The sequence below is a fragment of the Canis aureus genome, chromosome 15 (assembly GCF_053574225.1).
Source record: "Canis aureus isolate CA01 chromosome 15, VMU_Caureus_v.1.0, whole genome shotgun sequence".
NCBI classification, from domain to species: domain Eukaryota; kingdom Metazoa; phylum Chordata; class Mammalia; order Carnivora; family Canidae; genus Canis; species Canis aureus.
The window spans coordinates 51,267,129-51,281,425 of NC_135625.1; the positions used below are offsets into that span (position 1 = coordinate 51,267,129).

The following is a 14,297-nucleotide window of genomic DNA, read 5'->3' on the forward strand; positions in this document are numbered from 1 at the left end:
TCCCTGTTGTGGATGTCCCACCAGGTTACCTCACATACCTGTCACAACATGCCACCGTCTGTCATACAGGCCATGAGGGTGGCCTGGTCAATCCATGTATTACATATCAGCAAAGCTCAATTATCATTCTTAAAATAGAAATGTTTTAAAAAAATAGAAATTCTGGGTTTTTTCCTCCACACCAATGAAAGAAACTCCTTGGATCTCAACATGCTAGATAAAATCCCACACTGGGATGTCTTCCTATGGGAGGAAGAACCAACAGTGAACACGTTCCTCACACAATAATTATAACTTTGGGTGGCTTGTGAACACCGTGAGTAAATTCCACATCTAAAATACAGTTGTAGAGCTTATGTAATCCAAGCTTTACTGGCACAAGCCATCACCTGTTTTATTGCACAGAATTAGCCTCCTGGCTTGCCTCAAGCATCCCCCAGGTGCTGTCACACAGGCTCCTAGGAATAGGTGCTCTGCTCCAGCCATTTGTCTGGCCTGTACCAGAGATCCTCAGGAAATGTGCTCTGCTGAGCGTGGCAGCCCTTGGCTGGCAAAAGCTCCTACTAGGTGCACTGTCTTCAGAGGTTAGGGAGATAGGCCAATTTCATTCATGGCCCAGCAGAAACTAGATCCAAACTTTTAATGAAACTTTATTGATGATTTGAGGATAATTGATGGATTTATTTTCCTTTTCTTTTTTTTGGGGGGGGGTAGATTTTTAAAAATATGTTTTCTAAGGCCACCGTGACCAAGTGCCACAAACTGGGCAGCTTAAAATAACAGAAATTTATTCTCTCACAGTTCTGAAGGCCAGACGTCCAAAATCAAGGTGTCAGCAGGGCTGGACTCTCTGAAGTCTCCAGGGAGGATCCTTCCCTGGCTCTTCCAGATTCTGGGAGCCTAGGGTATTCCTTGGCTTGTGGCAGCATCACACCAGTCTCTTTCCTCATGTAGCCATGTGCCCTGTGTCTGTGTGAGGGTCTCTTCTTGGGAGGACACCAGTCATATTGGAGTAGCATCTACTCCACTCCAAGAGGACCTCATCTTAAACTAATTACACCTCCAACAGCCCTATTTCCAAATAAGATCACATTCTGAGAGTGCTAGGATTTGAGCACACCTTTTTGAAGGACATGTTCAATCTTTAACAGTCGAGAACAATTTACAACTACTGCGTAGTCCCAAACCTGTCCTTAGAGTTCCTTACTGAGCCAACATCCTCCCTTACATGTGGCCTACCTCCAAGGACCTAAGAGGCTTACTCCACTTCCTCCTCAGGGGGCATTCCACGCAACTCCGCACCTCAGGGTCTGAGCCAGACCAACAGATCACCGATCCCCGGCAGCAGAGAGAAGAGGATCTTTTTCATCCCAGTGCAGGCAGGGGACTTGCTTTCCCTAGGACGGCCTCCTGCTAGGATACTGAGGACCGGCCTCTCAAGATTCTGAGAAAACCACGCTCACATCCACAGGACCACACAATGCAATGACCTTGGCAAGTTTCTCCAAATCTGCCCTGTTTGATTTGAACAATACCCTATATGAGACATAACAGATCAGTCTGATTTGGCTTATGCCATAATTAAGATTAGTTCTGGGATCCCTGGGTGGCGCAGCGGTTTAGCGCCTGCCTTTGGCCCAGGGCGCGATCCTGGAGACCCGGGATCGAATCCCACGTCGGGCTCCCAGTGCATGGAGCCTGCTTCTCCCTCTGCCTGTGTCTCTGCCTCTCTCTCTCTCTCTGTGTGACTATCATAAATAAATAAAAATTAAAAAAAAAAAAAGATTAGTTCTTTTCTAGTCTTCCTTGGTCAAATATTTAAAAGCAAAACAACAACAACAAAATGCCTTCACGTTCACTTGCACTTAGAGTCACTCTTTCATGTGTAACAAGGTAAAATAATTTCACAAACGTCCTTTTAGCAAAAACAAGCACAGCGGTTTTGCTCTTTGTCTAACCTAATGGTAGATAAAAATAAGTTTCGTATATTACCTCAGAGAATTTTTTTTAATGTGGAGGCTAGAAATAAGATGTCATTGAACTTGGAAACGCTCACAGAACATTAATAAATTTCCCACAATAATGAACAGTTCACACTCAAACAACTGCCATTAATTGCCCTACCCAGCAACCCCTGAGGTTTAGGCCAGGTTTAGCATGACCTCCTCACTCAAGGGATGGTGATAATTAGCTGAACACATCCTGTCCTCTCTCCGGAATTTAAGTGGAAGAGACAGAATTCTGAGATCCCAGGGAAATGGGATATAGTGGAAAGACACACAGAGGGAAGGCAGCATGCAGAGACCACAAGACAGAGCATTCCTGAATAAGCAGAACCTTGCAAAGGAGATACTGACTGGTGGCAGAAGTTCCAGCGCCTTCAACAGTTAACAAGTGATCTCAATCAGTAGAATCACTTTGAATTCAGAAGCAAACACATTTCTCCCCATCATGTTCCAGTAAGATCTGGCTGTGGTCAGTGACTTCTGTGTGAATTCACACTGTCAGTCTCAAATAATTTTAGGGAGTCTAAGTCATTTATTTCTTTCTTTTTTAAAATATTTTATTTTTCATGAGAGACAGAGAGAGGCAGAGACACAGGCAGAGGGAGAAGCAGGCTGCATGCAGGGAGCCTGATGTGGGACTCGATCCTGGGACTCCAGGATCACGCCCTGGGCCAAAGGCAGACGCTCAACCACTGAGCCACCCAGGCATCCCGCCTAAGTCATTTCTTAAGCCAAACAAATTCTCCCCATTCTGGAATAATGGAATCTTCAAAATTCCTGGATCTGACTTTAATGGCTTTAAGACAATGGGAACATTTCTTTAAGGACTCTGTCCTTTACAACAGAGCTTCTCAGTGTGGACTCCTACTATTCCCAGGCTAGGACAACAAACTCTGTGAGGCAACGCACAATAAGAAATACATTTTGCAATGGAACTTGGTATGCAAAACATACATACGTAACACATCTACAAATATATGTACACTCACAACAGAACAATACAATATAATACCAATAGGAGCAATCCATTTTCTTTTTTTTTTTTTTAATTTTTTATTTATTTTATGATAGTCACAGAGAGAGAGAGAGGCAGAGACATAGGCAGAGGGAGAAGCAGGCTCCATGCACCGGGAGCCCGACGTGGGATTCGATTCCGGGTCTCCAGGATCGCTCCCTGGGCCAAAGGCAGGCGCCAAACCGCTGCGCCACCCAGGGATCCCGCAATCCATTTTCTATTGTTCTTCTATTTAAGAAGATAGAAGGTAACACCCACGAATCTGATTTCACAACCATCCAGGGAGTCTAGGAGCTTCAGTTCAAAATACTGTGGTAAGCAGCACCCAAGTTCACAGGATAAAAATGATATGTTTTCCGAGAGACTCTCATTTTAAGACCTGAAGTTTTTCAATATTTCAACTAAATACAGAGTAGAGTGCAAAAACCATTAAGATAAAACACAGAATTCCACAGATATTTCTCCATTCCAGCTGGTTGTCTCGGGCTTCAATCTGTAGAGCCCCTAGGATGTGAACACACACTCTGCCTCTTAGGAGCGCCTCAGCAGGATGCTGGAAGGATTCTGCCCTGGGCCAGTGTTCCACCTCAACAAGGCATATTTAGGGGACAGTCACACCTCGAAATCTTCATCCCCGGGAATCCAATCCTGCCACTCCTCTGAGCTCCCCGGGAAAGGCAAAGGGCTGTAACCAGCAGGTGGTTGCCCCAACACTGTCAAACAGCCGGAGGACAGGAGAGGCCTTTCACGGGAGCAGCGGAAGTCTCTGCTTCTTTAGCAACCACCAGGGGCAAGAAGATGAAGTATGATGGAAGTTTGTCTGCCTGGCTGCAGAGGTCCCAAGCGCATCCTCATTTCTCAGACCTGGCTCCGGCCTTCATTTTCCGTGACCGAGGCCTCCAGCGCAAGCATCCCTTCCTCTCCTCCAGCATTCGTGCTCTTCACCAGCGCCACGGGGGGGAAAGGGGATTCTGGGGTACTTACTGTGGGAAACACAGCAGCGTCCCCTTCCGGGAGAGGGGAGCCCAAACAGAAGGGCGAGCCCAGCAGACTTGAGTGTACCCCCTACATGCACCGACGCCCGCTAGGATGCTGCTGGAGCGTTCTCAGCTTGTGACTGCTGCTGTTTGCTACTGAATCAGCTGCGCAGGTGTTGACAGGTAAAGAGGTGTTGACTCGTGCTATTTATTCTCTGTGGGCTGTGCCAGGTTCACCTGTGGCAGGACTGACCCCAGTACTGGGGAGGCACATTTTTAGCGAAATGTATGACATTTGGAATTGAACGCATTATTCCATCCTTCCCAGGGTCCTTCATTCAGGGATGATGCCTAGCAACCACCTACAACCTCAATCCCAGATTTTCTAACTCTAAACAGAGTGAAGGGATTAAAATATAAATAATAACTTTTAAAATGCCACCAAAAACGGAGCAGCCAGCTCACCGCCCAGCCCGCAATAGCTACGTGCCTCGCGCCTTTTAAGGGCTCTGTAGGCGCGAGTCCGCCAACCGCTCAACCTCCCGCCAATCACTGCGCTCCCCACAACCTGCCCCGCCCCCGCCCTGCCCTAACCAATCACTGGGGAGTTAGCGTCTCCCCGCCCCTCCCTCCCGCCCGCCCCCAACCCCTGAGACGTTGGAATACTTCAAACTTTGCTCGCGCTCAACCGCGAGGTCGCAGCCGGAATTTATTTTTAGCTCCGGGTGAGCAGCCCCGCCCTCGGCTCCGCCTCCCAGCCGCCCCCAATCGGAGACGGAGTTTCCGTCGCGTCATCGCGCGGGCGGGCGGGAGCTGCCCAATCAGCGCCCGGGGAGAACTGGCGTAATTAAACGGCGGCGGAAGAGGGTGGGAGGGTCATGACGCAGCGAGTTTCAGTCGTGACTTTTCCGGGGGCATCTTGGCGTCCCCTCTATTTCCCCTTAAAGTAAAACGTCGTCCGACGCACCCTCGTGCGTTCCGGGGGCGGGGGCGGCCGCCACGCCGGGGGGGCGGGGGGGGCGGCGCTGACGCGAGCCGCGGCGGGGCCGGCGGCGGCGGTCACGTGGCCGTGTTTGGGGGCGGGGCCGCGCGGCGGTTCCGGGCGGTCGGGCGCGCGAGCGAGGAGCCCAGGCAGCCGCGCCTGCCCGCGCCCGCCCGCCCCGCCCCTGGATGCCGCTCTGCCCCGGCGCGGCCGCCGCCGATCGCAGCACAGGAGCCGCCGCCGCCGCCGCCGCCGCCGCGGTTGATGTGGTTGGCCTGGGGCTGAGGAGGCCGCCAAGATGCCGCAGTCCAAGTCCCGGAAGATCGCGATCCTGGGCTACCGGTCTGTGGGTGAGTGGCGGGCGCCGCGCGGCCTCCGCCGCCACGACCCAGCCTCGCCTGGGCGCCGGGACGCGGCGGCCCGGCCAAGTTTGGGGTCGGCGTGGCCATGTGGCGGCCGCGCGTTTCGTAACCAGCCGCCCGCCGCCGCCACCTCCATTTTGAGCGGAGGCGGCGAGGCTGGGCCCGCGGGGCGGCGGCGGCGGCGGCGACGGGGGGCGGCCCGGGCTCGGGAGGACGTGCCGGGGAGGCCGCGGGCGGGCGGAGAGGCGCGGGCCGGTGCGGGGCGGCGGAGGGCTCCGCTCCCGGCCACAGCGGCGGGCGGGAGCCATCGCACCTGTCCCCCCTCCACCTCCTCGCGGAGGGCTGGCGCGATCTTGCCGGCGGCCTTTCCTCCCCCAGTTGAATAAAGTCCGGGGAATTTTAACAAAGGAAACGGCACCTTGGTGCTTTCCTGTCCGTGGCGAAGTGGAGCGTTTTAAAGAAAGCCGGGGACCCAGGGGACGTTTGGCTGCGGAGGGCAAGTTTGCTAGCGAGGAAACCCCCAGGAGCCCCTCGATGCGGCCAGCGACCCAAGTAGGAAGGCAGAGAAAACGAGATTGCTTTCTCTCGGTGTCCTATTTTTCTTCAGGAAAAAATAAGGTCAGGCACTTGTAAGCGGGCTGCTGAAGTGGTTCAGAAGTTTGCCGGGGTGTTCCCCCCCTTGAAGGCCGACGTGTATCTGCAGCTGTTCCTGGCGGTCGCCTTCTTGCCGGACGGGGTGGTCGGCGGTGGGGCCGGGGCTGGCCCGGGTGCAGAAGACGAGTGAGGACACAGAATCGTTGAACTTAGCCGTGCTTCAGGGCGAGGCTTTATTGTCTTTGACAACCGGAAGCCCGGAGAAATTACGTTGATGTGTTCGTGTTGTTTTTAAGTAACTGTCTAAGAAAAAGGGGCGCTTGGTCGTGGGGGGCCGGGGGAGGGGGGGGAAGGCGAAGGTTTGGAGTCCACGGCGGTTGCAGGAGGAGGCAGCAGTAACTGCCGTGGGAAAGCTTGTCACTGCCTGCTACCCACTGGATGAACTGCCCACTCCGCTTTCTGCTCTGCTTCCTCACCCCCATTTTCCACCGCCGGTGCCAGGGTCTGTGCTCTTTGACCAAGATCAGCTACGGCATGCTTACTCATCCCTTTATCATCTCTCCCGTCAAAGTGCTGCGGGGTGTGGAGGGATCCTAAGAATGGGGGGGAATCAAAGGTGGGGAGATGCCCGTGTAGAGGTAGGGGGTGCCCAGTCAGAGGGACAACTCGTGTGAGGCAGTCCCAAATCCTCGGTATATATATGGGGGAAGAATGGGTGAGGGCCTGGGCAGTTGCAGCCCTGGAGTAACCATGCATCACATCCAGGCTTTAAGAAATCACCAGCAGTCCACTCTCCCAGTGCCCCTGTGGAATCGAACCTTGACTGGCGGCCTGAATCACCCAGCTCTTGCTTCTCTTTTCTCTTTATTTCCTTGGCATTTTGAAGAGTGGATCCAGGACATATACTGACTCTTGAGTGAGTTCCGATCACATACATAGATACATGGTGACCACACTAGTTGAGGATAGCGTTCTCCCAATGATTAAGTTTAAGATGACCTCTACCTGGGCTACCTGTTTTCAACTTGAGAGAATGTCCTAAAGATACTCCTTGAAATTCTCCAGATGGTGATTCTAGTCTTCCATAATAAGCAAGTCTAGTGTTTTATTGGGGTTTTCCTTATGTCCCATTGAGATCTGTTCTGTCTTCCATCTAATCCTCATCCTCCTGAAGACCCAGGTGGGACAGGCCACCCCTTAGCCTTCTCTTTACAAACATTTATTTTAAACTGCTTTTTGAAATATTGTGCTCACCTGGCCTCCAGTGGGATACACATTAAGTTCTGGTCCCTGTTTTTTGTGGCTTCGGTATGTCATAGTACTGTATGTAGCCTGCTTCAGGTGTCGTGATGATTAAAGTGAAAGGTATTTTGGAGAGGTTAAATTACTCCCAACCTTTGCCTTTGATTTTAAAGTTGTTTACCTTTGTCCTTTGTAAGGAACCAAGATACTTTGTGGTTTGTGGGTCTTTTGTTTTGCCAGCATCAAAAAAGGAAGTATTTCCCAGATGCTATGTCCTAGCCACTCTTTAGAGCATTATCCAGTATTCAGACTTATAAGAATTTATGGACACGTTTGCTTGCATGTGGTGCTTATCCTAGAAAAGTTTGAGTATGTGTGTTTCTAGGTTGTGTTGTTTTGTGATGCTGGGCTATTCTGTCATATTGACTAAAGGTGAAGAGTGTGCGACTCTTGATCTCAGGATTGTGAGTTCTAGCCCCATGTTGGGTGTAGAGATTACTTTAAAAAGAAATATATATATATATATATATATTTTTTTTTTTTTTAAGCGGTAGGAAAAGGCTCTGCTAGAAACCACACCTTTCTTAGAATGTTCTCTTGATTAAATATCTTATGGTGGTTTGGCTAGTAAGATACTTGTCATTGTGCCTTTGTCATGTCACAAACTTTAATAGTTTTCCTTCAGATAAAGCTACTAAGTGCTATGATGGTTTTACTTGGCTTTCAAATGTTGTGTATTTTTAAAACATTGATAAAACTACCACCGAGGAGTATAAAATTCTCAGGTAATTTGTACAACCCTTTTTCCTGAAGTACTTTTCCGGTTATTTACAGTGTTAAGCTTTTAAGGACACGTCACCTATAACGCAGTCTGGCTTTCTGGAAATGCTTTGTATTAATTGTTTTCATAGTGGCAAATGATCACACTCCCCTACGTCCATTGTTTCTAATACAAACAAGTAGTCCCATGATAGGAGGTAACTCACTTAATCAAGTTAAAAAAAATGTAGTGTCAGGTAGCGATCTTTAAATAAAATCTGGTACATCCTTTGCCAGAATCTTCTGCAGAGAGTTTTGATAATCTGGTTTACCCTCAGACCATAATCAAAAGATTTTTTTGTCCTATAAAAGTCTCTGAAGTTAACAAAAGGGAGAGGAATGTAAAATTATAAAAGAGAAAATGAAACAACTGTGTGGTTTGGTAAAAGTTCAAAAGTAACTCAAATTATTACCTTGTCAAAATGTTTTAGGTAGTAAAGAAGATGCACCTTTTAGTTGGATACTTCATAGGGGAAAATGTCATTAGATTTGTTCCCAATAAAATACAATCCAATTATATTCTGATTTAGTGTCTTTTTAAATTACTCTATCCTTTCCTGACACATCATTGAAAATGTTAAAGGTAAAACATTCTTTGCCATTTATGAAAATCTATTAGCATGTGAAGTTGTGTGTTCAGGCACTCAGTGTACCTTTGGGTAGGGAAGTCCTGTAGTGGCCACCTTCTGTTGAAGCTTGAAATTAACTTTTTTTTGGGTGGTGGTGGCCATTTGTTTTATACAAGAGGATAGTCAGAGCTTACATTTGTGATTTTGAGGGCAGCCCTGGTGGCACAGTGGTTTAGTGCCGCCTGCAGCCCAGGGCACGATCCTGGAGACCAGGGATTGAGTCCCACGTCGGGCTCCCTGCATGGAGCCTGCTTGTGTCTCTATCTCTCATAAATAAATAAAATCTTTAAAAAAAAAAAAACATTTGTGATTATGATACTTCAGTGACGGATGTTATTTTGATGTCCAGGTGGGTTATGTCTATTCATCATAACCTTCGTCACCCCTAGATAAACCGTCTACCTATTGACATACTCTCCCACTCACCCCTTCTCCTGGCATCTACTAACCTGCTTTCTATTACTATGAATTGCCTATTCTGGACATTTCATAGAAATGAAATCATATGTACGTGGTCTTTTGTGATGGGCATCTTTCATTTAATGTGAATATTTTCAAGGTTCATCCATGTCGTAGCATATACTAGTAATTCCCTTTCATGGCCAAATAACATACCGTTATTTGAATATACCACATTTTATTTATACATTTGTCAATTGATGGACATGTGGTTGTTTCTGCGTTTTGGCTATTATGAGTAATGCTATTATGACAATTCCTATACAAATTTTTGCGTAGAAATAACTTTTCATTTCTCTTGGGTATATTCTTAGGAGTGGAATTACTGCATCATATGGTGACTCTGTGTACCATTTATTTTTTTTAAGATTTTATTCATTTGAGAGACAGAGCACAAGCAGGGGGAGGGGCAGAGGAAGAGCGAAAGGGACAAGCCGACTCCCTGCTGAGTGGTGGGGCCCTGAGATCTTGACCTGAGCAGAAGTCAGACAAAACACTTAACCAACTGAGCCACCCAGGCGCCCTTTTTTTTTTTTTTTTTTTTTTTTTTTTTTAATTTATTTATGATAGTCACAGAGAGAGAGAGAGAGGCAGAGACACAGGCAGAGGGAGAAGCAGGCTCCATGCACTGGGAGCCCGATGTGGGATTCGATCCCGGGTCTCCAGGATCACGCCCTGGGCCAAAGGCAGGCACCAAACCACTGCGCCACCCAGGGATCCCCCCAGGCGCCCTTATATGCAACATTTTGAGGAACTGCTAAAACTGTTCCACAGCAGCTGTGCCATTTTACATTCCCACCAACAATTGAACATTGGTTTCAGTTTCTTTACATTTTCATCAACACTTATAATTGTCTTTTTGATTTTAGCGGTGCTTATAGGTGTGAAGTGGTATCACATGAGATTTGCACCTAATTTCTTCCATCCTGTGGGGTTGTCTTTTCATGTACTTGATGATGTCCTTTGAAGCAAAATATTTCAATTTTGATAAAGTCCAGTTTATTTTTTCTTCGGTGACTTGTGCTTTTGGTGTCATGTGTAAAAAACCATTGCTTGATCCGAGGCCATGTAGATTTACTACTATGTTTTCTTCTAAGTGTTTTATAATTTTAACTTTTACACATTTGATATCAGAGTTAATTCTTGTATATGGTAGGGGATAGGGGTACAACTTTAGTCTTTTGCATGTGGATGTCAAGTTGTCTTAGCACATTTTATTAAAGACTATTCTTACTGAATTATCTTGACATCCTTGTGAAAAATCAAATGGCCATAAATATGAGTTTATTTCTGGATTCTATTCCTTTCACCTATATGCCTGTCCTTACACCAATATCACACTAGAGTCTTGATTGCTGTAATTTTGTAGTAAGCTTCAAAATAAGGAAGTGTCAGTCTTCATACTTCAGTCTTTCAAGGTGGTTTTGGCTATTATGAGTCCCTTGCATTTCCATATGAATTTTAGGTCTAGCTTGTTAATTTCTGAGGGGGAAAATGCTAGGATTTTGATAGGATGCTTTATAGTTTTGCAATTACCTTTACATATCTGATTTTAAAACCAGCTGAATTCTCATACTGCTTCTAAATTCATTGCATTGCAATATGTTATTTTAATGCAGTATATGAAGGAAATCCAGCCTTGCACAGATAACTAGTTGGAAAAGGAAGGAGTATTTTTTTAAGATTATATTAATTTATTAGAGAAAGGGTGCATGAGCAGGAGGAGAAGCAGAGGGAGAGGGAAAAGCAGACTTCCTGCTGAGCACAGAGCCTGACATGGGGCTTGATCCCAGGATCCTGAGATCACTACCCACGGGAAGTTAGACGCTTAACCGTCTGAGCTACCCAGGCAGCCCAGGAATCTTTTAATAGCTTTTTCAGATAATTTTTTTAAAAGATTTTATTTATTCATGAGAGACAAAGAGAGAGTGAAGCAGAGAGAGAAGCAGGCTCCATGCAGGAAGCCTGATGTGGGACTCAATCCCTGGACTCTGGGATCATGCCCTGAGCCAAAGGCAGACATTCAACCATTGAGCCACCAGGTGTCCCTCAGATAATTTCTTACAATCTTTGATAATCACCGGAACTCCATAGGTGTTGGTGGTAGTTTCAACTCCATAGGTGGTTAGTTGTAGTATGCAACCTGAAATCATATGGAAGAATTTTTTCTACTCTGCTACATTGAATTCCATTGCTTTATTTTGCACTTTGAGTAGATCTTCTACCTATGACTGATTTTTGTAATGTTGTGTCTTGGTTATTTCTAAAAGAATGATTTGCTATTCAGATCCTTCCACATTTTGATACATTTTGACATACAGGCTTTTTTTTTTAAGATTTTATTTACTCATGAGAGACACACAGAGAGAGGCAGAGATAGGCAGAGGGGGAGAAGCAGGCTCCTCATAGGGAGCCCAACATGGGACTGGATCCCAGGACCTCAGGATCACCGACCTGAGCCGAAGGCAGATGGTCAACCACAGAACCACCTAGGTGTCCCAAAACTTTTTTTTTTTTTTTTTTAAGATTTATTTGAGAGAGAGTGCACACGAGCAAGCCAGGAGAGAGGTACCAGGAAAGAGAATCTCAAGCAGTCTCCCTGTAGATCCAGAGCTCTATCCCACAACCCCAAGATGGCCTGAGCCAAAACCAAGAGTCTGATGCTTACCCAACTGAACCACCCAGGCTTTCCAACATAAAAACTTCTCAATCGTATTTTTTTTTGACATCACCATTAGTGTCCTTAGAAAAAAAAAAGTAAATATGAGTGATGCGGGATCCCTGGGTGGCGCAGCAGTTTGGCGCTGAATGACTATCGAGTCCCACTACGGGCTCCCGGTGCATGGAGCCTGCTTCTCCCTCTGCCTGTGTCTCTGCCTCTCTCTCTCTCTCTCTCTCTCTCTCTCTGTGACTATCATAAATAAATAAAAATTAAAAAAATATATATGTGATGCAAATTCCCCAAAATTCTAATTTCCTCCTGAGAGTTTGAATTTGATCGTTGGCACAGTGCTACTATTTTTACTTGAAGTGACAGTCTCATTTCTTTCACTTCAAGAAGATGCCTGCCAAGTACTCTCTGTTTAAAATAATGATAGTTTGTCCATCATTCTTGTAGGTAAAAATGATGTTCTCTGATAGAGAGGACTATTTTCAGATCACTTCACAAACAGTTGCTTATGTGCTTTTCTTCAAGACAACCATCACACTTCAGCATGCTGCAGCAGTTTGTATACACATCCCATTTTGTCACACAATATTAAGAAGACATACTTAAGAGTCAAGATAAAATTAATCATTGTTAACTGCTTCCTCAAGGACACTGTTCAGTGAAAATAGATTTTTTTTTTACTGTGGGTGTGTGGTCCTGAAGACTACAGTGCTTTCCACTACAGTTTGTAACCACTGTCTTGATGTGTGCTTAGGGTACCAGGCCAGGAGTGCTACATTGCTTTTGCACCATTAGTGCAAATAGGGACAGGGCTTGGAAAAGGCAGATAATATCTTGGTATTGTGATGGAAATAGTTTTGACCTCATGAGCCCTCTGAAAAGGTCTCAAGGGACCTCCCCCAGAGTTTCTCTGTCTACACCCTGAGAATCCTTGAACAATGGTATGTGGAACCTGGAGAGACTCTACTTGCCCTTGTGCAGAATTGAATCAAGAGTGGCTGCATCCTGGATGCTGCTCAAGGGACGTGGTTCAAACAGTCTTAGAGGAGCCTTCCAGAAGAGGCTCTGTCCCCTGGTAGGAGAGGTATGGTGAGGAGGCAGGGTGACTAGCAGAGAACGTGGTGGGGGTTGGAAATGAAGTTGGAGGTGGTCAGGGGCCAGATGAAGCAGCACCTTGCAGGAGCTTCAAGACATGCCTTCCAGAGTAGTAAGCACTAAGGGTAAAGCCAGTTGCTTTGGCCTCTGATTGTGGCACAGTGTGGGGCGCATGTTGTCTTTTGACCTGGTAATGGCAAGGCTCCCAGAGATTAGTAAGAATTGCCAAGGATGGCAGTGTATCAGGACCTATTTGCTAATAACACGGTTTTCCAACACAAGCATCAGGATTGGGAGCATTGGGGTACTTAAGTCCCGACAGCCGTGTTGATCACAAAATGAGAAACAGCATCTCTGCTTGTGATCATGAAGTCAGAAATCCATACCACTTTTCTTGAAGATCTAGAATAAGGGATCCCTGGGTGGCGCAGCAGTTTGGCGCTTGCCTTTGGCCCAGGGCGCGATCCTGGAGACCTGGGATCGAATCCTGCATCAGGCTCCCTGCATGGAGCCTGCTTCTCCCTCTGCCTGTGTCTCTGCCTCTCTCTCTCTCTCTCTCTCTGTGTGTGTGACTATCATGAATAAATAAATAAAATCTAAAAAAAAAAAAGATCTAGAATAAGACATGAACAGCTTTAAAACTGCCCTGAGTGGATTTGATTAGTTAGAACTGAATTTGGACATGATATTGTGCAAGTTAAACCAATCTGAAATCTTTAGCGGTCACCCTTGAGAGAACCTTTATTCTTAGTTATAGAACTTTATCATAAAGTACCGAAGTAAGCCTTAAGTAATAGAGTCTTCACAGTCTGTCTCTTAACCTCATAGTCACAGTGCAAACTGGTGGGGACCTCTATCATGAACTGCTGGCTTGAATTGGAAATGCAATTTAACATCTCAAACACAGAGGTCATGGAATACTATTTTAGTATTTTAATATTCATAAATGTATATTGGGCATCTGGTAAAATAGAGTTCCATATAGGACATTGGAATTTGAAGTCTTTTTTTTTTTTAATTTATTTTTTATTGGTGTTCAATTTACTAACATACAGAATAACCCCCAGTGCCCGTCACCCATTCACTCCCACCCCCCGCCCTTCTCCCCTTCTACCACCCCTATTTCGTTTCCCAGAGTTAGCAGTCTTTACGTTCTGTCTCCCTTTCTGATATTTCCCACACATTTCTTCTCCCTTCCCTTATATTCCCTTTCACTATTATTTTGGAATTTGAAGTCTGAATTGAGATTTAGAACAGAAGAACTAGAAGCAGAAATCTGGCACTCTGTGGGCAGGTGAAAGCAGGGCCGTTTGAGGACCCTAATAAAGTTAACTCCCTTATGTCCTTGGTTGGTTGGAGTCCCCCTTACTTCCTGGTTCCCCCTCCTCTATTTCCTTTTCTGTTGGACTTACTTGGCTGCAGAAAGACTCCTTAGGGACTTTTGAA

General features: G+C 46.3%; 1 protein-coding gene across 2 annotated transcripts in view; it reads left to right on the forward strand.

Annotated features, from left to right (window-relative positions):
* Positions 1-5,140: 5,140 nt before the first annotated feature.
* Positions 5,141-14,297, forward strand: part of RHEB (Ras homolog, mTORC1 binding) — a 44,026-nt gene continuing 34,869 nt past the window's right edge. The window contains exon 1 of one of the 2 annotated variants that reach the window (XM_077849622.1): positions 5,141-5,330. In XM_077849622.1, the coding sequence (XP_077705748.1) occupies positions 5,279-5,330 (52 nt within the window). In that variant the 5' untranslated portion in view covers positions 5,141-5,278. The remainder of the gene's footprint in view (positions 5,331-14,297) is intronic. The other variant, XM_077849621.1, reaches the window with a different exon arrangement.